Genomic DNA, 26060 nt, shown 5'->3' on the forward strand with positions numbered 1-26060 from the left:
TCAGGTCCAACCCTTGACATTAAAATTCCTAAAGATGACGGGAAAAACTTTTTGGAAAAGTTTTGTAGAAATCTGTGGCAAGAAAAATTCAACGCATCAAATGTTGGCAATTATTACAGTCACTGTTCCCTGAGCTCAAGAAAAAAACCATGGTTTTCGGAAGGCGATAGCCCAGAAGGAATGTCAAAGGATTTCTATTCTACTATTTTTAGACTGAAGACAAATCATGGCCTATGGGGTAGCTACAAGAAGAGAATCGGTTTGGCATCGTCTCCGAACTGTCCCACTTGCGATTGCCCTTCAAATCCTTCCCACATAATTTTTGAATGTCCAGAATATGAAAATGAAAGAGACAAACTGCTAAAAAATCTGAGCAAAGCCCCAATTTTTCAAAACCAATAAACTTAGAATCTGTCCCAATAAGCAACAACCCATCAGCTTTCAACACAATCTATGGATTTCTAAAGTCCATAAACGTTTCTTTTTGATTATCTTCAAGCATGAAAATTTAGAAGATGAGAAGATGACGGAGCTGAATGAGTGGTGCGGGCGCGCGGCGGGGACCTGGCCCTGGTCGGCCGATCACGCTCGACAGTAAAATGAAAATAGAAGAACTTCATGGGTAATATGCTAGCGTAAACCCAAAAAAAAGTTCAAAACGTGAAATCAGCTGTGTTGAGTATGTGTGGATGGGTTGTGGCGGAATATCGAGTACCCCACAGACCCACTAAACTAGGTAAGCTTTACCTTTACCTTACAGTGATGAGCGCCATGTCAACGCCTAAACCATTGGGTCCTCAGTCGCTGCTTATAAATATTTTTATAACACACAATATTTTTTATAAAGTCCATGGGAAGAAATGACACGATCTTGAAAATATGTCACACAAAATTAGGTATGAAAAAGCCAACGAAAAGTAAGAGGAAAAAATGGGTAAAAAAGACATATTCGAACTCTTGGAAATGTAAACACAATATAAAACGTTTAGAATATTTCGAAGTACAACAAACAAAATAACGACTGAACGTGTAAAAGAGCTAAAAAAAATAAATAAAAACGAATTAACTTTTACTAACACAAAAACCCTTGGCTACAAGGAAAAAACTTAATCCCAATTCTCCCTGTTTCTTGACTTTTACCAGAACGTATAAAAAAGACAAACAGAGGAACAACGCACAAAACCACTGAAGACGTCGTAATTCCCGTCTAACCAAACATGAGAGAGAAAAGGCGGGCCTTAGACGTTTATCTCTTGTTTGTGTAAATTAAAAATGGCAAAGTTCAAACATGTAAAGGTTTTTAGGCAGTCTTCATTTTTATGCAAAATAATCACTTCAACAATATTTCGGTTACACTTTCTTTCTAATAGATAGCAAATGACGGAGGTCAATATAAAATTTATTACTTGTTAGTTTTGATAAAAATAAACAATCACCATTTATAAACACCCAATAATAAACTCAGATTTAGAATATTTCAACAGAAAGAACGAGCGAAACAGCTAAAACAACTATTTAACTTATCTCTAATTAATCATAATTTTAGTTCTCCCCTGATTAAAGGATGAAATTTTTAAACCAATTTTTGGTTCAACTTTCATCAAGTATTTGCAAAATAACTAACTTAATAAGTATCGAATATAAATGAGTATATAAATAAATATTTGAATATAATTAAATAAGGGTGTCATAACCAGTGGTTTGAGCTAGTTTTATTTTCTATACTATTCGTTTCTAAACGTGTCAACTAATTATTGGAGGAATTTACATACAATAAGAGAGTTATGATTAAATTATTCTGAAATTACATATAACCCAGAAAACAAAATTCCCAAGTTTGAACAACGTAAAATTCCTTTGTTTATAAATTAAATTACACAAAAAATCAAACGTACGTGGCAGAACTGCTTGGGAATTAATTAAGTATTATACAAAAAGAATAAGGAGCACAAAAAGAATAAGAATATGAAAATAAATGAATTTTACTCTTGTTTGAAAACGACTAATTAAAATGGTAGAGGGTAAATCTTTTTTACTTTTATACCGTCCTGTCTTTTACATTAATGCATTATTCAATTTCCCTGCCTTGAGAAGATTTACAGTTCACGGGAATGTTCATACATTATCATCTGTGCTTGTTGCTATGAAAGGCTCAAATTTCTGGTCTGTATTTAAATATTCATTTATCAGTGAGCTTCGGCCATATGCGTTCCCAACCTCCTCGGGTATTTATCTCTTTGTAAACATAATTCAGCAATATCCAAGAGGAAATGTTTTATTAATGTGTATGTTGCTGGTATTTGTTTTAAAATCTTTAGTATAGGGTTCATAAACGAGTTTCATACTGACAAAAAAACATTTCTATTTCTATATAAAGTTTTAACCCACCGATGGATTAAAAACAGATTATCGTGGCTTTAAAAAAGGCCAGGCTTCAAGCGGGCGTGATTTTTCCCCTTTTTTGCAAAGTGAAATCCTGCTGTGAAACGTGATATGCTTTGTTTTTAAATCTCTCTGGTTCCGTGGAAGAAATAAATAATGACATTTTAAACTAGTATATGTCATGTCGTTGTCTGTTTATTTTTAACAATTAAAACATTTTTAGGTAATAAAGAGGTAACAAAAGATATTTTATATCATTGACCTCATTGAAAGCATTTCTAATCAAATGTACTTTCTGATCTATTTGCCCAAATCTGTAGAAACGCCAAATATAAACACGGATTAATACCTTGATTTCCTTTTTTCCTTTAACAATTAATATATTACATTAACAATACATATTTGGTATTCTCGCGCCGTTCTTGTCCATATAACGCAAATCCTCTTCCTAAGCAGCATTGGTCATCGGTGTTGGGGTTACTGTGTTGTTAAAGCCGTTGTCTTACTAAAACGGGATGAAATCCACCAGTTCAACATTAATGTCAGAACTTTTTTTGTTTAATTAAAATTGAAAAATAAACGGAAACCTTTGAAAGGCTACGAGCAGTGCATTTGGTGTACGTTCAAATTATATGAAGAAAATAAAATGTTCGGGAAAATGACGATGGGAATAAGCTTGCCTTCGTCCTTACTTGATGAAACAAATCTTCAATTCACCAGAAAGTACAACAACGTAACATTCCAATTACACTGAACACAAATAAAAAATGAAATAATGATAAACAAGCAAACAATATTAGTTGGGTGGCATTGCAATCCAGCAGCTTCATTATGGGACGGTTTTATTTACAAAACAAACTATTGTATAAACATGCTAAATTAATAATTGAGTCCGGTCTGATTGAAAGCTACGGATTAAAGTTAACAACGAGAGAAGCGAGATTGCAAATTCATACCAAAATTTAAAAATGAAATACATTGCGTTACGATTCTTTATTGTTTTATATTGTCTAATTGATCAATGCGTTAATGTATATATTACGGCCTATTTAAGACGCCCCAATCACAAATATCGCTGCACAGAGACAAAATAGAGAAGAAATTAAAGATTTTTCTTTTTACTAAATATGCGAATTGGGTTTAAATTTTCATAACACAAAATTATTCTTTTTATGTTAATAAATTATCACGGCCCGGTGGCGGGAAATATAAATTATGGAAATATTGGGTTGTCAGGAAAATAATGCAGGTTTATGGTTTAGAATAAAAACATTGAAATAAATGATTTTTAAAGTTGTTTATAAATTAAAATACCATCCATCACTCTCACCACACTTCTCCCAACGTGATGGCAAGTACTCTATACCTTCTGAATAAAATTTTGAGTCTTTATTATTAACAAATTCTGAAAACGCATTTTCTAACGACTTTTGGTCAGTAAGTCTTTTATGTTTAAAACGTTGTTCAGGTAGGGTGAGGCCAGAACCTCATAACCAAGATCCAACTGTTTTCGTGTTGTCACATGTGAGACTTGGAGCCAAGCCTTGTCGTATAACAGAAACGGCCTTTTCCGATCGATCAAAGATCGTTTCAATAATCCCTTCTGGTGCATTGCTTCAATTTGAGAGCAGTATATTTCGGCAGGATTCAAGAAGTTGTAGTAAATCAGCCCAATTAAGGCCCACCAAAGAGTCACCATTATCTTTTTTGATGATTTGGGGGCTTTTGAAAATGTGGTGCGTATACTGTTTTGTCGAGCCACTGTCTGTTTTATCAATAATAAGACTTATTATTGTATTAAATAATTATTTTGGACAAACTGTCTCATTTTCCAGGCACTTTCAATTCGTGAAACAATGGCTTTATTTAACGGGATTGTGAACAAACAACGCTTATCTAAACCGTTTTAATTTAAGTATTATTCGGGAATATTCGAACTTTAACTCTATTTTTTTTTAATGAACAACTAAGTACCAATTCTGTACAGATGATAATTCTATTGGGCTGGTGCAAAAATGATGCAGGTTTTGAAAAAGCAGTATAAAAGAATTTGAATTTTTATAAAATATATTCGAAATATTTTCCATCTTCAATCAAATTATTATGGAGTTTCACAAAATGAGGATGGACACTATAAAAATAAAAAAAAATAAATAAATAAAAAAAAAAATTATATATTTTTGTCAACGAGTAATACGGCCGCTGACATAAAAATAAATTATGGAAAAAATGCAGGTTTATGGTTATAAAATAAAAACAATTAAATAAATGATTTTTAACATATTTTATTATTTAAAATACCCTCCATAATTCTCAATACACTTTTCCCAACGTGACGGCGACTTCTTTATACCCTCTGAAAAGAATTTTGAGCCTTTATTATAAACCAATTATATAATTGCATTTTCTAACGACTTTTTATCAATAATTTTTTTATGTTTTAAAACGTTGCTCAGTTGTATGAAAAAAATGGTAGTCGGTAGACGTAAAGACTGGAGAATAGGACGGGGTGAAGCAGAACCTCATAACCAATATCTAAAGTTTTCGAGTGAGACATGGAGCCAAGCCTTGTCGTGTAACAGAATCGGCCGTTTCCGAACGATCAAAGATCGCTTCAAAAATGCAGATTTCTGGTGCATTGCTTCAATTTGAGAGCAGTACATTTCGCCATTGATTGTTTGTCCAGGATTCAAGAATCTGCAATAAATCAACCCAATTAAAACTCAACAAAGAGTCACCATCACCTTTTTTAATGAGTTGGAATGGAGTTTTGGATGAGTTTGGAAAGTGTGGTGCTTTTTCTCTTTTGTCCAGCCACTGTCCAGAACGTTTGCTCTTATCAAGTGTATCGGGGTGTCTGAACTAGAATGAAGAGGGTATCTCGCCTTAGTAAATATAATACTTACATGCTTTTCAAAACGTTGTTTGACTGAATTTATTTTATTATTTTATTAGTTTACAAGTTTCGTTATCATTTTACAAGAAGAGGAATTTATTTTGTTTTAATTTGGTATTGAGCAAAACATTTATAATTAAACTTTAATTTATTCTTTATTGAGGACTGAAATTCATTTGACATTCGAAATTATAATAAAATAAAAGTTTCGTGTTTAAATGAAATTTTTTGTACGTTTGAATCTTCCAAATCTAGACGAGAGGTTGCCATAAAATAAATATTTATGTAAAAAGTAACGGCGCCCCTTGTATGCTAAACCCGCAAGACGCCGTAGTGTTGTAGAAGTGTTGGTCTTGTGCGCCCGATCCAACAATACACTAATTACTCAATAAATTAACCAATAAATTATTTGTTAATAAAATGAAGAAAAATCTAGTTAAGGAAAAATAAAAAGCTAAAATTTAAAGAATAATGTGTGGTGTTTAATATTATTTGGAGATCGTGAGCTGCGGTCTGATGTGATGTAGGTTTAGAAAAACATTTTCTTTATCGTGCCAACGTTTCGATCTTTATTGAGATCATCTTCAGGGCTCAAAGTGTTTGTTTTCTGTAGAAAGTGTTTTTGTAGATGTGTCATTATTGTGTGTCGTGTCTCAATAAAGATTAAACGTTGGCACGATAAAGAAAATATTTTTCTAAACCTACGTCACATCAGACCGCATCTCACGATCTGCAAATAAGCGTTAAAGAAAAATACTAAATCAGACCTCGAGGTCGTAAACTGGACATACAATGTGAGAATTGATTTGGGTTTAATTTATAAAGAAAATAAAAAGGAACGGAAGGGAACAGGGTAATTAATATAATAATTTTCCAATAATCTTCCACATGCAGTAACAAGCCAGCAGCTATTATTACATCATCAGAATCCTAATTGTTAAGAAAAGTAAACGCTTAATTGTATGAAGAAATGTAAATATAAATATAATATTGATGTTTCTTCAGGTTATTAGGAACAAAAAATATTCTATACGTTTTTCAATAATTCACAATAGTTTCGGAGAGATTTATAAATTAATTTATTTTCTCCAAAACGGTTTTTTAAATTAAAACCGTGATAACTTTTTTCCCTTTAAAGTATGACAAATCTGATAGCACCATTAGAAAGAGGGATAAATTTCCCATTAGATAGTGATTCATTTTGTGTTTAATCATGAATCAATCTAGTTTTTGTCATTTCAGCTAGGTTTAATCTGCACTTAAACCTGAGCAATTGTCAACTATGGGATTTACAAGTAAGGGAAACTATACTACTATATTTGAAGGGATATTTGCAATTGGGAGATTCCTAAACGGCGTCGCTTGTATCCTAAACCCGCAGGACGCGGGAGTGTTGTAGAAGGGTTGGTCTTATGCGCCCGTTCCATCATTACATTAATTTGTGGTGTTTAGTGACCGTTAGCCAATGATTACTTGGAGATCGGGCGATGCGGTCTGGTGTGACGTCTAAAACCAACGTACACCAGACCGCATCTCTCGATCTCCAAATAATCATTACACTAATTACTCAATAATTAAAAAAATAATTATTTATTAAAACTTGTCTTATTAGACCAACCATAAATTTTATAATAATATATACAGAATAAATAAATATTTACATTCTTATAAATCTATTGGAACAATAAGATTTACATTTCACTTATTCACTAATTTTTAACTACACAGGTTAATATGGCTTTGTTCTTTTTAATCTTCTGGCGGTTATGTAGGAGTGGTCTCTTCCACATTTTTGTGCTTGCTGAGGTGAGCCTAGTGTTTGGCGGAACATCTTTGTATTTCCGCCGTGACCTCAGGGTTCTTAAGATCCCTATGTAAGTCCTTACATACCAAGGTGGATTGACCGTGTTACGTAAGATTTTATTTTGGACTGTTTTTATTATTTTGATATTGCTGGGTTTAGTACAGCCCCATAGTTGAATACCATATGTCCACTTAGGGTTTTAGGACATGTTTGTATAAAAATATTTTATTTTGAATAGCCAAAATGGAGCCAGGTCGTATCAACCTGTTGTCTATACCTTACACCTTTTTCTGTCGTTTTTTCTTCACGTGCACTTTTCATCTCAGCTTGGCATCTAAGTTCATTCCTGGATATTTAATTGTAGGTTAGTGGTATAATAGTTCAATCGATTGTGAGCGACGGAACATGATTCATTCTCGGTACACTTCTTCCAAAGTGATAGCAGTTCTCTATACCCTCTGAATAAAATTTTAGTCTTTATTATTAACAACTTCTGTAAACGCATTTTCTAACGACTTTTTGTCAATAAGTTTTTATTTTTAAAACGTTGTTCAGGTAGGGTGAGGCAGAATCTCATAACCAAGAACCAACTTTTCGTGTTGTCACATGTGAAACATGGAGCCAAGCCTTGTCGTGTAACAGAATCGGCCTTTTCCGATCGATCAAAGATCGGTTCAATCATGCCGATTTATGGTACATTATTTCAATTTGAGAGCAGTACATTTCGGCATTAATTGTTTCGACAGGATTCAAGAAGTTGTAGTAAATCAGCCCAATTAAGATCTAACAAAGAGTCACCATCACTTTTTTTGATGAGTTGGAATGGAGTTTTGGATGAGCTTGGAAAGTGTGGTGCTTTTTCTCTTTTGTCCAGCCACTGTCCAGAACGTCTGCTGTTGTCAAGTATATCGGGGTCCCTGAACTAGAATGAACAGGGCATTTCGCCTTAGTAAATATAATACTTATATGCTTTTCAAAACGTTGTTTGCCTGAACTTATTTTATTATTCTATTAGTTTACAAATTTCGTTATTATTTTAATAGCAGAGGGATTTGATGTTGAGCATTTTATAATCAAAATTTAATTAAGTTTTTATTAAGAAATAAAATTCATATTACATCCGAAATTGTAGTAATAATAATTTGTGGTTAAATGTAATTTTTTGTACGCTTTGAACCTTCCTAATTTAGACAAGGGGTTGTCATCAAATAAATATTTACTAAATATTTATGGTAAAAGTATAAAGCAAAAGCTAAGGAAGTTTTTTGTACTATAAGTTGTACTATATAGTCTCCCCAAAGAGATATTTGCAATTGGGAATTCCTTAAACGGCGCCCCTCGTATGCTAAACCAGCAAGACGCGGGAGTGTTGTAGAAGTGTTGGTCTTGTGCCCCCGTTAAAACATTACACTAATTACTCAGTACATTATTTGTTAAAATTGGAAAAACAACAAGTTAAAAGTTTAGGATGAATACTAAATCAGACCACGAGGTCATAACCTGGCCTTACGATGTGAAAATTGTTTTGTGTTTAATTTGTAATGAAAGTAAAAAGGAACGGCAGGGTGCAGGGGAATTAATAAAATACTTTTACGCGGTCTGGAATCCAAAAGATTCTGAATTTTGATTTCTATCATTATATCTACACCAAGCATTGTCTTCTGAAGACAATCGCATACGGTCAAAGCTATGCCGAGGAGGACTCGGGTGTCCTTCAAAAAAGTTTTATTCTCCGATGAAGCTTTTAATAGTGATGAAAATTACTGATCATTATCAGTCGTCGGTAAATGCACGGTGTACAATTTTAAACGACCAATCTGTCCTAATCTTTTTGAGAGTACTGTGAATGGCCAAATTTATAAGAACGTTTGTGGGAAAACCGCCCAATCTTTTGATTGTGTCCTTAGTATAACTAACTGTAAACAATAAAATCAAAGGAGTCATTAAGAGGTTACCGTGAAAAAGTGTTAATGCGATAAATCAAAAATGCAAATACAAACACTTCGAATACATATTTCTCGGTCATTTTTACACATAGATCAATTCTGTCATCGGGTTAAATATAAATATAAAATAATTTGACCTCAAAAGTATATATTCTATGAGAATCAAAACCCCGGTTTATTTGATCAATTTTATGGTACATAGCATATTTATAAATTATAAAATGTAAATATATACATTTCAGTATGTACATAACAAAAGGACGAAAGTTTTGGACTTTATTTCTCTGATAGACAATGTCTTTTATTGGCGTTCAGCGTGTGCATAATTCATGTGAACTTACATAGTAAAAGAGAGCCCTTTGCCGTAGGAATACGTATTTCAGCTCTCAAATTTATAGATACTGTAGGAAGAATTCTTACTTTTGAATATCCGAAGTCAAATATATTCGTAATGTATTCAATCCAGGAAGTAAAAAAAAGTAATATATTATTCAGCGTACCATACACGGTTATTGTAGTTATTGGTACAATAAAACTCTATTTGTTCCGGTTTTTCACTCCAAGCGTATGCTAATATGAGAATAAAAGAAAAAAATGTATTAATTGCAATAACAGAAGTGGGAAAGAGAGTGAGAGAGAGTGAGAGAGAGAGAGAGAGAGAGTGAAATGGTGTGAGAGAGTCTACATTGTTCAACTGGCGGTTTAAAATTATTTACGATCTGCCAAATTTTTTGCCGTCACTACATGCATCTAACTTTTTAAATTTTACAATAAATGCTTTTGAAATCTCATCACTTATCGAAAAAACCCAGTACAGATTAAATTATGTTTACTGTTTTTGTAATCATGTTGAGTAGTTAATTGAGCTGGTAAAAGGGTAAACTTCAGCTAATGTTTAGGTAATAAAAATCATTACGGAATCTATTTCAGATTTACACAGAGGTGTATAGAAGGCGGAAAATTTTATTACACGCAGCTTGGTGTTTATTGATGTTGCTTCCAACGTACCTGCCGTTCGTATGAGCCGAGGGAGCCCAACCAAATAACTAATTCAGGCCTCCGTTTCTCCCCAAGAATTGTACCAAACCGAACTACACTCCTGATCAAAATTAGCGCATCACTTATTATTCCACCACAAATTTTTGTTAATACTAGAGGTTATTTTCTATTTAGGTATGCTGTGAAAATTATAACCAAACATTACAAGCAGAAAAATCCGAACTTAAACACCAAAAAACTAAAAAAAAACTTAAAAACCACTGAAAAGGTAGACAAATTTTGAAATTTCAATTAAAAATTAAAACATCAGTGTAAGCGGACGACGGTGCGGCGGCCGAATTGTCTCTCGATATTCGCTTGTTTTTCTCTAAGCGAAAAGAGATGAGTCGGCGTAAGCGCGTCGCTACTTATTCTTGTGTAGGGGAAGGTAAGGTTCCAGAATTCAATAAACCAGAGAGCGTATTCAGTAACATTTATTGTACACAAGTCCTTCTCTTAACAGTACCCTAATTGCTAATTAATTAATCTACAAGTCAACCACAACTCTAAATCTGGGATGAGTCTATCAACTTACCCCAAACGATGCTCGCCACGATCAGTGTCCACAGCATCTATCTCTTCTCTCGACCTCTGACTTGGCTCGATTGGTCGCAACGGCTGGTCCTCGCTGGCTCTGGCTGGCTGAGTCCCCTTGTTGAATCCCAGATGGAGTGTGGCTGCTTCTCTCCCGGTCTTGACTACCTGGGATGAGTCTCTGATGTTGACTGGCTGGGGGGTGAGTCTCGCATCTTGACTCACTGGGGTGAGTCTTGTATCTTCACTCACTGGGGTGAGTCCTACATCTTGACTGCCTTTTGATTTTCCAGTCATCCCTTTTATACCGGGTCTCTCCCGGAGTAGGGATGGAAAGGAAACCCAAAAGTCGAGGGAGTTCTCACGCCGCGGCTGGGCCGGCAAAGACGGCGGTCTAGCACAGGGTTGATGTATTCCCAATTTACGATGTCCCCCGTTCTTACCTAACTGTCTACCTGGGTAACCATTTCCAAGCTACATTTGCCAGATGTGTCACGTCGTTCCCGTCTGGGCGGTTGCCCCTTCAAAGGACAACCTTTGTCCCTTTTCCTCGTTTATCTATTTTGTTCTTATTTTACAATTTAACTTATCGCTAAGACGGGGGCCGGCTTACATCAGTATTTAGTGTTGCCTCCTCTGGCTTTGATGACGTCTTGAAAACGACGTCTAAAGCTCTTAACAACGCTTGTAATGTTTGCTTGAGGAATATTCTCCCCCTCTTCCAGTGCACCATGTTTCAGTTGAGTAAGATTGGTAGGAGCTGGTACACGACGTCGAATTCGTCTTTTGAGCTGGTCCTCGTAGGGGTTGAGGTCAGGACTTCGAGCTGGCCAGTCAATCCTTTCACTACAAGAGATATTGCTCCACAGATCTCGCCCTGTGTGGTCTTGCATTATCTGCACCAATAAAAATCCTTCTCCAATATCCCTAGCAAAAGGAACTACATGATGTAGGATTTCTTCCGCGAACCTTGCAGCATTCAGAGCCCGATCAGGAACAACCACTAACTTAGTGCGGGCCTCCACCGTGATACCGCCCCAGAACACGTTTGAGCCCCCACCAAAGCAAGGCGAGGAAGCATTAGTAGCATTGTGCAAACCTTTCTCCACGTCGTCTCCATGTTTGAACTCGACCGTACGGAGATCTAAAGCGATTCTGACCTCATCAGAAACAAAACCCTTTTCCAGTCATCAAAACATCAAGGTGTTCCCTAGCAAATCGGTGCTCTCTGGTTAGAAGTCCTGAAACAACCCGTTTACTGCTTAATCCACATTCACTTAGCTTTCATCTTACAGTTTGAGCCGAAATGGGTTACATCTCTGGCACTTCGTATAAAGTAACTCAGTTCAGAACTTGCCTCATTCGCATTAAGGCACAAAAACGGCCATCTCTCTGGGTTGTGGCTCTTGGACGCCCTTGACACTGTCTTCGTGGGCGGATGCTGGACTCCTGGAACCGCCGAAAGGCTCTCCCAATAAAGGTGTCGTGAAATCCGAGACTCTTGGCTTCTTTACCATTTTTCTAGAAGGATCATTGCTCTGACGGCTTCATTTCACCTTAAAATTCTTACTGATGCCATAAATTTTACACAAATTTCTTCGTTTAAATTTAAAGTTTAAAGATGTGTGAAAAAGTTTTTTTCAAAAAGTGTTTTAAGTTTGCAAACTGAATAACTGGGGAATCAACCAGGAAAGAACTGTCGAGTAAATTCCATTTCAAATAAAATTAAAGACTGTTTACTTGCTGCAAACAATTCTTGAATGTTCTGAATAATACATAAAAAATGGACACGAAGAGATTTAGTTAGTTTTATTTAAGCAGGATTTTTGCCAAAAAATTAGGTGGGCCGCTAATTTTGGTCAGGAGTGAATATGATTTCATTCAGCCCCGTGTGCGAAGTAGCACAATTTTCGAACAATGAAAACGAAGACGGAAAGTAAATCTTTCTAAATAAAATAACGACTTTTTTTTGTTTACTAAAGAATTCAAATATATTTTCAACAATCATAAGAGCGTGTGTGGTGATTAGTGACCGTTCATCGATAATTATTCAGAAATCGTGAGACCACCTACGCCAATATCAATAATCAAATACAATATAGATAACATACATATATCATTACATTACATTCCACACATCAAATATTTTTCATAGTTTAATTGTCCAACAATTTAGCTTTCCTTTTCCTATTTATCCCTTTCTATATAATCCTCTAAGGATAATCTGGCCGAACCATTACCAACGTTTTTTCCCTTTGTCGGCTTTTTCACCTCAAAGAAGTCGACGCCTTATACAAAAATGTCTTTTCCATACCGAACTCCTTCCCACCCCTTCTAAACCAAACATATATAAACATAAAACAGCAAAATCTCACTGGCACTCTCAACACGACACGCAAGAATGGCACAATTACACAGAAGACAAACACTTTGAGTGAGTAGAAATACTTTGAATATAAAAAATATATTTTGCATTGTATAAATTCACTTTTCCACATCCTAAATGTATTTGTTAAATGTAAACAATGTTTGTAAATCCCAGGACCTGAAGATGATCTCAATAAAGATCGAAACGTTGGCACGATAAAGAAAATGTTTTTCTGAAACCTATCACACCAGACCGCATCTCACGATTTCTGAATAATTAATCATAAGAGCGCTTATATAGATGAGTGAATTTATATCTTCAAATTAATATTATTTTACAAGTACAATAGCATTTACATTAGCGCCTTCGCAACATTTTGATTAAGAAAAATTAAAAACTTTAGATGTAGTAAATAAATATAACCGTATATACAACCATTATCTACGCACAATTCATTTTCATGTTTAATAATGTTGTTTAATGTTGTTTCTTTCCAAAACTTTATATATTTCATGTTGATAAAACTTCTAAAGTTTTCAACAAGCAAATTTTAAAGCATGACAGCTCACACTATAGTGAATAACGAGAAACTAAATGCAAAAAAAAATATTATGAGGCCTAAAAACCTGTGTCACTCGGTGATAAATGAGAATGCTTTTACACTATTACTCTTTCTTACCTTTCCTGAATGGGGTGTGGATTAGAGGACTTATTGAGAAAAAAAAGAGCAACTTCGGATGCCGTATAAGAGTTGTTAACTGTGGTCGTTGCTTTTGTCGACGTCTTCTTTCTACATCGTTGTAAATGAACGTACTTATGTCCTATTCATCATTATCAAACAATTAGGTTGTTGATGATAATAATAGTTTACGGTTAGGTTTGTTATTGCATGGTAGATTATTGTAATATACATCATTCTTATTTAAGTTTGATTTTTTTAAACCATTATTTGACGTTTGTAAATATTTAGTTGTGATGAGTTGACTCAGCAGACTTCCATTTATTAATTGACTCTTCTTTATGTACATCTTTTCCCAGTTTTATTAAAAACGGAGATCCGGTTGTGTTTTGAAGTGGCGGAGGAGAATATATAATGATATAGGTTTGATATTATATTTAATGGAATTTTTGAAAAAATATATTACATTATTCAGAGTATTTATGCTTTAAAAAATTCTTTTCCCTCTTGTTAAAATCATTCTCAGACACAAGTGGCCCTACCCCCTTGCGGTTAAGCGCGAAAAGGGCCCAGATAGGGATTTTAGAAAGAGATGTTTATTCAACATGAAGAAGGAAAGTGCAATGCCTCTTGGGAAACGTATGAGCATTTCAGTGTAAAAAATAAACTGTTTCACTGGCTGGCTCTTCCCTTTCCTACCACAAACTAGAAATTGACCTCCAGCGAAAAAAGATCCCCAGGCCATTTGTTTGTTCTATTCCTCCGGGAGATGACCTTTTCTATGTAAGTAATGTGTGATGTTTAGCGACCGGTGGTCTTAATATGTGGTTGAAGTAGTTGAATTTGAAATTTATTTTTATTTACAAAATATATACAGAATTTACAAAGAAATTAAAAGACTGGCTTCAGGCTTCCTGCCTATATACCTGATCTGAAGTAAAAAAGAACTAATTTAAACATATCTCAATATTAGTACAGAGGGAAAAAAATATAAAAAAACCCTTTACATTATATAGTTAATTTACAGCAAAATGTGCTTCACTCTTTTGTACTTATATTTTTTGTAAAGTGTCTGCAAGGAGGCAGCTTCATAGTTAACAATATTTCTAATATTAGTGTCTTCACTAAGTTCACAAGCTTTGCAAAATCTTGATGTAATACTGTGGACTTGTGTAGAGACACTAGTCACCTCCAATACTGAATGCATGTAGTCTATTGGCGTCCACCTGTAAAAGGAATCAATCAGTCTCAAGCATTTGTTCTGCACAACCTGCAACTTCCTGTAGTTGGTGATACATGTATTAGACCAGACATTGTTGAAGTAGTGAGGAGCAGGGTAAATAGGCATAAAGTTCATTAAGTGCATACGTGGTAAACTTAACAAACATGACGCTGGAGGAATAAAACTACACTTAACGCCTTGAAGATGAACGAATAATGGTCCAAACGTTGGCAATTAAATGAAAAAGGTGTTTTTATGAAACACATCTAACCAGGTTGATTCTCACTATTTCAACCAAATATGTAAATAGCCGATAGGTTTGGATCTCCCTCATGACACTAACTTTTTCATCACAACCAAGAATTTAGATAAAAAGTATAATTAATTGAAATAAGCAACAGTCTTGATTATAATCAGAGATCTGTGAAACAACTCTCAGCTATACCCCAAAATCTTATTATATTTGGATAATTTTAATCTCAATTATACCCGTATTATTATTTTGTATGTTTAAAAATATCACTTGCTTCTTTCCGTCCCTTTTTATTTTCCTTACAAATTAAACTCAAAAGAATTTTCACAATGTAAGTCCAGTTTATGACCTCGAGGTCTGGTTTAGTATTGGGTTGTCCGGAAAATAATGCAGGATTTTGGTATTAAACAAAAAAAAAGAAACTAGTTACTTTAAAGCAATGTTCTTTAATCAAAATAATTTCCCACAACGTGTTGGTAACTTATTAATTCCGTCTGAGTAGAATTCAGAATTTTTAGAATTGATAAAGTCAATAAATGCATTTTCCAGTTCCGTTTGATTTTTGAATATTATGTGTTCTAAGTAGTGGTCCAGGTGTCTAAAAAAATGGTAGTCAGTAGGCGAGAGGTCCGGAGAGTAGGGTGGGTGAGGCAAAGTTTCATAGCCAAGCTCCAATAATTTTTGTGACGTTACACGTGACACATGTGGTCGAGCGTTGTCATGCAACAAAATGGGCCCTTTCCGATTGACCAAAGAGGGCTTCATTACTGCCAATTTCTGATGCATGGTATTAATTTGGTTACAGTATGATTCAGCATTGATGGTTTCGCCAGGATTTAAGAAGCTGTAGTGTATTAAACCAAATGAAGCCCACCATACCGTAACCATTACCTTTTTTTGATGAGTTGGGGGCTTTGGAAAATGTATTGGAGCTTCTCCTTTGTCGAGCCACTGTCCAGAACGTCTAGTGTTATCGTAGAGAATCCACTTTTCGTCACATGTAACAATTCTGGCCAGAAATGGGTCATTTTTGTTTCGACAAAGAAGTGATGCACAAACATCAAAGCGCTGATTTTTTTGGCGATCGTTTAATGAGTGTGGAACCCAATTTTCGAGTTTTTTCACTTTTCCAATCGCCTTGAGGTGGTCAGCGACGGTCGTTTTACTGACTTTGAGTTGCTCTGCACCCACCACTGATCGCAGAACATCATCATTAAGAGAGGAAGGCCTTCCACGACCTTCTTCATCTTCAAGGCTGAAATCTCCCTCCCGAAATTTTTTAAACCACCTTTGCACAGTGCACTCATTAACACAACCCTCGCCCCAGACTTGGTTAATGTTTCTAGCCGTTTGGGCTCCGCTTCGGCCGAGTTTAAACTCGTAAAAGAAAATCGTACGAAATTCTCGCTTTGACATTATAAGGATGACTGAATTATTTCCAAGTAGCGGAATGCTACAGAGGTAAACAAACAATATCATTTGGAAGAGGATTAATAAGTGTTGACATTCATACAAATGAGTAATCCTGTAAACGTAAACAGAATATTTTATATAGATTTTTTTTAATGAAAACTTAAAATCCTGCATTATTTTCCGGACAACCCAATATTACTCCTTAACTTTTAACTCGTTATTTTTCATTAATTCTACTTTTTTTTCTTCACTTTATTAAACAAATAATTTATTGGCTAATTTATTGAATAATTAGTGTGATATTGCAACGGGCGCTCAAGACCAACACTTCGACAACACTCCGGCGTCTTGCGGGTTTAGCATACAAGGGGCGCCGTTTTTGGAATTCCTGCAAATATCTTTGTAGACTATCGTACAAAAATAGTACAAATAGTGCAAAAAATTGCATAATAGTACAAAAAACGTCCTTAGCTTTTGCTTTACACTTTTAGCATAAATATTTAGTAAATATTTATTTTATTGCAACCCCTTATTGCGGCCCTTGTTTGGTCCTTCCCCGAGGGAGTGGATTTTTTCCTTGTTTAGATAAATAAATGAATAATAAACAAAAGAATATTAAAAAAGAAACAACTCTTATATTGAGATATTAACAAAATTTGAAGTTAAGGTCGTCAGTTTGGAATTAACAATTTGACAATTTTTTAAAGGAAAGTGACTGATTCTTATTACCTTCTTTTAAATTAAAAAACAAAACAATTCTTATATTGACTAAATGTTACTACTACTATTATTTTTTTAATTAAAAAACGGAAACAATTCTTATGTTGAAATATTAACAAACTTGAAATTAAGGTCTCAGTTTGGAATTAACAATTTGACAATTTTGTAAAGGAAACTGACTGAATATTATCATTTTTTATATTAAAATACAGAACCAATTCTTACTTGACTATTAATAAAATAAAATAAACAAACTGCAAGACAGAACTTGTGTTGATTAAACAAACGAAAAATTTGGCTCTTTGTTGTAAACTAAATGATAAAGAAATCCTTTTCCTGGAAAAACAAATTAAAATGAAAAAGCTTGCGTGATGATTCTCGCTAGATGAAAATGGGTAGATCATTGCTGCTTTTTAACCAGAAAAATCAAACGTATCGTTTCTAGTCCAGCGCAAACCGAACAAGCTTCTTCCAGTGTAAGTCTCCTTCCTTCTCCTTTTAGTGGCTTATGGAAGTGCTTTGAGCGGCCCTTATAAATTTTGTGATACCCTTGTCTAGATGAGAAAAATTCAAAGTACGAAAAATTACGTTTAAGCATAAACCTTTATTGTTACTACAATTTCAGATTTAAATTGAATGTCAGTGCTAAAAAAAATAAACTTTGATTATGAAATGCTCAACGGCAAATTAATACCAAATAAATTTTTCTGCTATTAAAATGAGAACGGAACTTGTAAACTAATAGAATAATAAAATAAATTAAGGCAAACAACGGTCGCTACCTTTTGAGAATGATTTTCTTATTCAAACCCTGGTTTTCCACTAATTATCATTTTATGTGAAGTTTCGATCTTCATGGAGGTCATTAGACAGGTGAAGAAATTGCTAGTCAGAATAAAATTGTTGAACCACAAACATATGGATTTTTATTAGCGAGGTACTGTTAAATTTTATTATAAATTATTGTTTTTGTTAATTTAAATAGTATATATTAATAATTGTTTATAATTTTATATAGATGACTGTTTTCACCACGTTAAATGTAATTTTCTGGCCATGTGCTTCATAACCTTAAACCCAAGACGTTTTTACAATAGTTTTACCATGTTAATCGTTTTCTGCACTCATGGAAAAGTATGTACATACATTATTTTATTTTGTTAATTGTATATTATTTATTTTTATATTTTTTAATTTTTAATAAAGACCAATAATCACTATAAGTTGCCGAAAGCTTGGTGAACCCAACAATTAGTCTTTTCCTTTCTTCACATGTCTAATGACCTCCATAAAGTTTGAAACTCCACATAGATTATCTGCAGGTCAATCAGCCAACATCAAATTATAATTTTATTCTATAAAAAAATCACATGGATTTAAGCTTATTACGTGAACAAGTTTCTCTTACTTGTAAATTCCATAGTTGACAATTGCTCAGGTTTAAGTTCAGATTAAAACTAGCTGAAAGGACAAAAACTAGATTGTTTCATGATTAAACACAAAATGAATCACCATCTAATGGAAAATTTATCCCTCTTTCTGATGGTGCTATCAGATTTGTGATACTTTAAAGGGAAAAAACGTTATCACGGTTTTAATTTAAAAGACCGTTTTGAAGAAAAGAAATTAATTTATAAATCTCTCCGAAAGTATTGTGAATTATTAAAAAATGTATAGAATATTTTTTTTCCTAATAACCTGAAGAAACATCAATATTATAGTTATATTTACATTTCTTCAAACAATTAAGCGTTTACTTTTCTTAACAATTAGGATTCTGATGATGTAGTAATAGCTGCCGGCTGGGCTTGTTACAGCATGTGGAAAATTATTATATTAATTACCCTGTTCCCTTCCGTTCCTTTTTATTTTCTTTATAAATTAAACCCAAAACAATTCTCACATTGTATGTCCAGTTTACGACCTTGAGGTCTGATTTAGAATTATTCTTTAACGATTATTTGCAGATCAGCTCGGGTATCTGAAGTTGATTCCGTCAAATATGCAAGCATCATGCTCGATAAGAGATGAACAAATTCGAAACATATTAGTGATCTGTTCAACACGTCTTCTAAAGCCCCTTCTTGACAAGAGTTTTTCACTTTCACTCTTCGACGAAAGCTTTGAGTCACTTTTCCTGGGGTCTGCAAGTGAATCTCAATTGTAAAAAAAAAACTCCAAGTCAACCAAAATCTTATCAAGAATATATTCGGAACTCAGTACTTTACCATAATTTAAATATACCATACGTCGCCGAATTGTTAAAAGAAGAATGTATGAAATTGTACCAACGCAATACTGAGTACCCGAATACAATCTTAACTGATTTTGTCCAGCCAACAACACATGAACTTAGAAAGCAGAAAAGCATCCACCCTGCTGTTAAATAAATTTAGTTGCAAAAAAATTGTTTTGTTTTGCATTGTATTGTTCTTTCAAATAATCATCTACGTTAATAAATGATTATTGCTTCTGTAATTTATATATCTACATTATATATCGCGTAAGTTCATTTATTACAAAATATTTATTGTTCAAAAATGTTAAGAATTACTTCGTTTGGTCTAATATATTGTTGTTGTACGTAAGTGGACTCCTGAGGATGGTCAAATATAGGCCGAAAGCTTGGCGATCGATAAATATATCAGGGCTGTCTGACTACAACCCTGATTACTATCCATCCTAAATACAAATATTTGTACTTTAATATTTCCTGGGGTTAGCAGAGTGATGGACCTGTAGATGTATCGTTTTCTACAATTTTTATCAATAATAAAAATTATTATTGTAGCAAATAATTATTTAGGATAAACTGTCTCATTTTCCAGGCACTTTACATTCGTGAAACAATGGCTTTATTTAACTGGATTGTGAACAAACAACGCTTATCTAAACCGTTTTAATTTAAGTATTATTCGGGAATATTCGAACTTTAACTCTATTTTTTTTTTTAATGAACAACTAAGTACCAATTCTGTACAGATGATAATTCTATTGGGCTGGTGCAAAAATGATGCAGGTTTTGAAAAAGCACTATAAAATAATTTGAATTTTTATAAAATATATTCGAAATATTTTCCATCTTCAATCAAATTATTATGGAGTTTCACAAAATGAGGATGGACACTATAAAAATAAAAAAAAATAAATAAATAAAAAAAAAAATTATATATTTTTGTCAACGAGTAATACGGCCGCTGACATAAAAATAAATTATGGAAAAATGCAGAATTATGGCTATAAAATAAAAACAATTAAATAAATGATTTTTAACATATTTTATTATTTAAAATACCCTCCATAATTCTCAATACACTTTTCCCAACGTGACGGCGACTTCTTTATACCCTCTGAAAAGAATTTTGAGCCTTTATTATAAACCAATTATATAATTGCATTTTCTAACGACTTTTTATCAATAATTTTTTTATGTTTTAAAACGTTGCTCAGTTGTATGAAAAAAATGGTAGTCGGTAGACGTAAAGACTGGAGAATAGGACGGGGTGAAGCAGAACCTCATAACCAATATCTAAAGTTTTCGAGTGAGACATGGAGCCAAGCCTTGTCGTGTAACAGAATCGGCCGTTTCCGAACGATCAAAGATCGCTTCAAAAATGCAGATTTCTGGTGCATTGCTTCAATTTGAGAGCAGTACATTTCGCCATTGATTGTTTGTCCAGGATTCAAGAATCTGCAATAAATCAACCCAATTAAAACTCAACAAAGAGTCACCATCACCTTTTTTAATGAGTTGGAATGGAGTTTTGGATGAGTTTGGAAAGTGTGGTGCTTTTTCTCTTTTGTCCAGCCACTGTCCAGAACGTTTGCTCTTATCAAGTGTATCGGGGTGTCTGAACTAGAATGAAGAGGGTATCTCGCCTTAGTAAATATAATACTTACATGCATTTCGAAACGTTGTTTGACAGAATTTATTTTATTATTTTATTAGTTTACAAGTTTCGTTATCATTTTAAAAGCAGAGGAATTTATTTTGTTTTAATTTGGTATTGAGCAAAACATTTATAATTAAACTTTAATTTATTCTTTATTGAGGACTGAAATTCATTTGACATTCGAAATTATAATAAAATAAAAGTTTCGTGTTTAAATGTAATTTTTTGTACGTTTGAATCTTCTTAATCTAGACGAGAGGTTGCCATAAAATAAATATTTATGTAAAAAGTAACGGCGCCCCTTGTATGCTAAACCCGCAAGACGCCGGAGTGTTGTAGAAGTGTTGGTCTTGTGCGCCCGATCCAACAATACACTAATTACTCAATAAATTAACCAATAAATTATTTGTTAATAAAATGAAGAAAAATCTAGTTAAGAAAAAATAAAAAGTTAAAATTTAAAGAATAATGTGTGGTATTTAATATTATTTGGAGATCGTGAGCTGCGGTCTGATGTGATTAGGTTTAGAAAAACATTTTCTTTATCGTCATTATTGTGTGTCGTGTCTCAATAAAGATTAAAGGTTGGCACGATAAAGAAAATGTTTATTGGACATAACAATACCATGCAAAACGAAACAATTTTTTTGCAATTAATTTATTTAAACTGCAAGGTGGAAGCTTTTCTGCTTTCTAAGTTCATGTGTTGTTGGCTAGACAAAATCAGTTAAGATTTTATTCGGGTACTCAGTAATGCGTTGATACAATTTCATACATACTTCTTTCAACAATTCGGGGACGTATGGTATATTTAGATCATGATAAAGTATAGAGTTCCGAATATATTCTTGATAAGCCGCAGAATCCGATTTTGGTTGACTTGGAGTTTTTTTTTTTTTAATTAAGATTCATTTGCAGACCCCAGGAAAAATGACGCAAAGCTTTCGTCGAAGGGTGAAAGTGAAAAACTCTTGTCAAGAAGGGGCTTTAAAAGACGTGTTAAACAGATCACTAATATGTTTCGAACATGTTCATCTCTTATCCAGCATGATGCCTACATATTTGACGGAATCAACTTCAGATACCCGAGCTGCATCCATGATATCCGTTTTAAATCTTCTGCGATAAGTGAATGCAACTAGGGTAGACTTTTGGGGATTTATTTTCATACGCCTTTGTTGTTTCAAGTCAATTATTTTGTTAAAATGATTTTATAACTGCTTACAAGCAATCATCAGTAAGTGAATAAAAGTTCAAAATACAATTAACAACCGATAAATATACCCGCTTACTGAACTAAAATCCTGATCAGCAACCTTACCTTCTCCTTATCGCATTCCTCTGCTTAAATGATTATTCATATATTTACGAGGTACCTGGCCATGCAAAGTAATCAAGCCAAACAAAGAAAAGGAGGTTATAATAATTATATATATGATTATAGTATATAAGGAGGGAAATAAAACACAAAAAAAGAAATGAGAATCCTCTTAACAATGGGGCGATTTATTATTACTAAGCAGAGTGAAATTAAAATAAGTACTTTGTTTCCTTAACCAGCTATAAAATAAAAAATAAACCAGATCTGGACTAACTTAAAAGAATTAAAACTTAATCATCTAAATTAACAATAGAAAATCGCTAAAATTAAAGCAAACAAAAATCACTTCTTCATGCAGTCTTTCCCGTAAACCAACAATTTTACTTGGGAATCGTAGGTTTCCCGCTCCAAATAAAGAGAAAATCTCCGGAGAATTGGGGCCGCCTCTATATCCTGTCCGAAAACCGCGAACAGACAGTCCTCGCTCGTTGCCGTGGTCTGGTGAGGAAGGCGCCCGGTGGAAACTCCAAAAATTGAAATACCCACGAAGGAAAAAAAAATCCGGACGAGCCGTTTTCCGAAGAATCTCTATTCGTTTTTCCCACTCGTAGTTGTTTACCGCACTGTTCTCTTCGGCGACCTCTGGCACGGTCCAAGCGATCGCGTTATCGCTTAATCCCCGGCACTAAATACACGCTCGTAATAACAACACTCATTGCTGATTTTCACCATTTTTTTTAACCAATAAAAATGTATCCATCTTATTACAAGGTTACATACCTCCTCACAAGAAAAGGAAGCTGATCGAGGCGAGAAAATAAAAAAATAAAAAATTGATTTTGGGGCAAAAAAAAAACACTTTCCTCTCTTACAAACATGATATTATAAAACCCTATTTTTTGTCACACTATGTATATTAAATTTAAAAATTGGCTGACTAATAACATTGACGTTACACTAATCTTTATATCACACTACCGTTTTTTAGGACTATTCATTTTGAAGCTAGATAATGTAATAAAGCTATTACATATATAGCTCATATATAAATATTTATATATGTAAAATTTAGAAATAAGCATATATATTATGTATTATATATAAGATTTATTTGCTTATAAACACGCAAGGATCAGTTTTAAGTTTTTTTTGCAACAGGAAAATGTAAGTCTTCCAGCAGTTTAAGAATTCTGCAATAATTTCTTCTTTATAATGATAAATTTAAATAAATAAGATCTCATATTCTTTCAAACTTATTGATTTACATTTTTATCTTTTTTTAACTTTAAGTTTATCTTAACTTTAAAGTGGTAAATTTAAATAAACGAATGGTAATTTATGATCAGGCCTTGACTGACAGAGAAATATATTATTTCTTCTTGTTTAACGGATGGCACACGACTTCAATTTCGAAGTGTGCGAGATATTCGTTCAGATAATCAATAACTGCCGAGTAGAAGTTTCTTTGTAAATGTTTTTCATTATTATATTAAACGTTTAATGTAATTTTTGTCGGGCCGGTTCCGTGCCTTTAATTAAATACACTTTTGTATAAAACATTTTAGCCGTACAGGAAACGTGAAGGAACTTTTTTTTTTAACTGAAATTTTCTCCGGTAATTTTTGCTCGTGATCCCTTGACCGAGTTTAAACACATTTACCAGGTTTATGAGAATGACTGTGTAAATAACTCCGTTTATGGTTGTTATTCAACAAATTTAAATCGATTCGCCTGTAATTGTACTGATGTCAATTGTTCACAACATTAAACAGACAAAAAATCCTTCAATTTAAGCTTTAATCGAGTCTGTCAACGAACTCGTCTTTTTTTTCATCAGTTATACCCCAGCCATCGTCCTGGGTAATCGTGGCACTTTTCTAAACGAGATATGACGATAAAAAGTTGTTTCTGATGTCTGCTCTGTTAGTAGCAAGAAATTAATTTGTCAGAAGTTCAACGTTGGGCATAAAGAAGAATAATAATAGCAAACAATCGTAATTTAAAATATCAAACGTTTTAAGAGTATTATATTAAAACCATTGTTATGCTTGTTTTAACTTTGTCGTTTCTGGTTATAATGGCGTACACGGTTTTTTTTTTTCTTGAAAAAATGAGCGTTTACGACACAATAACATGATTTTATAATCACAGGTGTAAAAGTTCATTGGAACGTGATGTAAAATCTCTCTTTGACAATACATTTTTACGTTATTCAAAATTTTCAAAAACAAAAGATTTATTATCATTTCTCGGTCAAAATGTGGTTTATTTTAATTTTCTTACTCAACTACTGGAATGAGTGCGCAGCGGTGTCCGGAGGTGACGTCGCCAATTATTCCCAATATAATTATATTGTGTCTGTGCAAAATTCATCGGGAGATCACTTTTTCGCCGGTGTGATCATATCGAATTATCACGTGCTCACGACCTGTGCCGACCTGGCCGAGATAAACGAGCACGAAGTCGTCCCGTACCCGAATCTGGTGAAGATGAGGATAGCGGCGGGCATGTCTCCGAAAGCCCCCGAGGCCATTCGATATCCGGAAATGGCGTTCATCCACCCTTCGTGCAAGTGGGGGCCGGACATAATCCAGTACGATTTGGGGATAATGAAAACCTTCGAACCTTGGGATTTCTCTACTGGCAACATCGGCGTGGCTAGGCTTCCGAGAGAAAACTGGGTAAAATTGGACGAGAGGATCACTGCGATGGTGGAGAATGGGGCCGTCTGCAACGCTCTGGGCTGGGGAACGGTCGGTGAAGCGACTTCGGACACGTTGCTGGTGGCCAAGTTGAAGCTTTCCACATGGAGAGAATGTCAAAAGCAATACTGCAGGGAATGCTACAATTTTGAGGCCGCCAACATCTGCACAGCTCCAAAAAATCAACATTCCATTTGTGACGGAGACCAAGGAGGTCCTCTCGTCTGTGAAGGTGAAGTATGGGGCATTATCGGGTATCCGCATTCCGTCTGCGGCAAGCCCCATTACCACAATTACGCGCGTACCGGTACTCGAACGTCGAAAAGTTGGATCGGCGGCATATCAGGAAATTTCGGACAGTTCAAAATGGCAGGAAGTAACCCAATTTATATGAACAACATACTTTTGTTTGCACAGTGCCTCGTCTTTATTTTTCACTACCTACTGAATTAGAACTCACTACCGAATAACAATAAAACCTTCTAGCAATTTTTTAATGTATTCTTTTAAAAATATTATGTCAAGCTAACATTTGGTTCGCGCAAAATCGTTACAGCTGTTTAATCACTCAAGTAAAAAGGAAAATGGCACACATTTGCCACATACTAACAAAAAGTAAACGTATAGGCATATTCCCTATTTAATATTATATTGTGCAGAGAAAGGTTGCTTGATGTCCCTCTCTTAATAGAGGTCTGTCATGCTTTGTCTCCATACAGAGAGCTTGTAGGCATGCTGCCGGATTTAAGAAGCAGTCTCGAGCAAAGCAGTCGGTTTCTGGTCCCCTGTTCCGTTTTTTAGAGGATGTGAGGGAATTTTAATGTATATATATTATATTCTAAGTGTTTTGTTTGAATACATGTATTTATTAGTGTGAGTTTTGATGGGT

General features: G+C 34.1%; 2 protein-coding genes across 4 annotated transcripts in view; both read left to right on the forward strand.

The window, feature by feature from the left end:
- Window positions 1-26060, forward strand: part of LOC106674042 (otoferlin-like) — a 99836-nt gene that overhangs the window by 53316 nt on the left and 20460 nt on the right. The window lies entirely within an intron of this gene.
- Window positions 24606-25663, forward strand: LOC106664756 (snake venom serine protease catroxase-2-like). The gene has a single exon (XM_014390738.2). The coding sequence runs from the start codon at window positions 24728-24730 to the stop codon at window positions 25622-25624; it is 897 nt and encodes a 298-aa protein (XP_014246224.1). The 5' UTR covers window positions 24606-24727; the 3' UTR covers window positions 25625-25663.

This window comes from Cimex lectularius, unplaced genomic scaffold (genome assembly GCF_000648675.2).
Source record: "Cimex lectularius strain Harlan isolate CLEC.00 unplaced genomic scaffold, Clec_2.1 scaffold80, whole genome shotgun sequence".
In the NCBI taxonomy this organism is placed as follows: Eukaryota; Metazoa; Arthropoda; class Insecta; order Hemiptera; family Cimicidae; genus Cimex; species Cimex lectularius.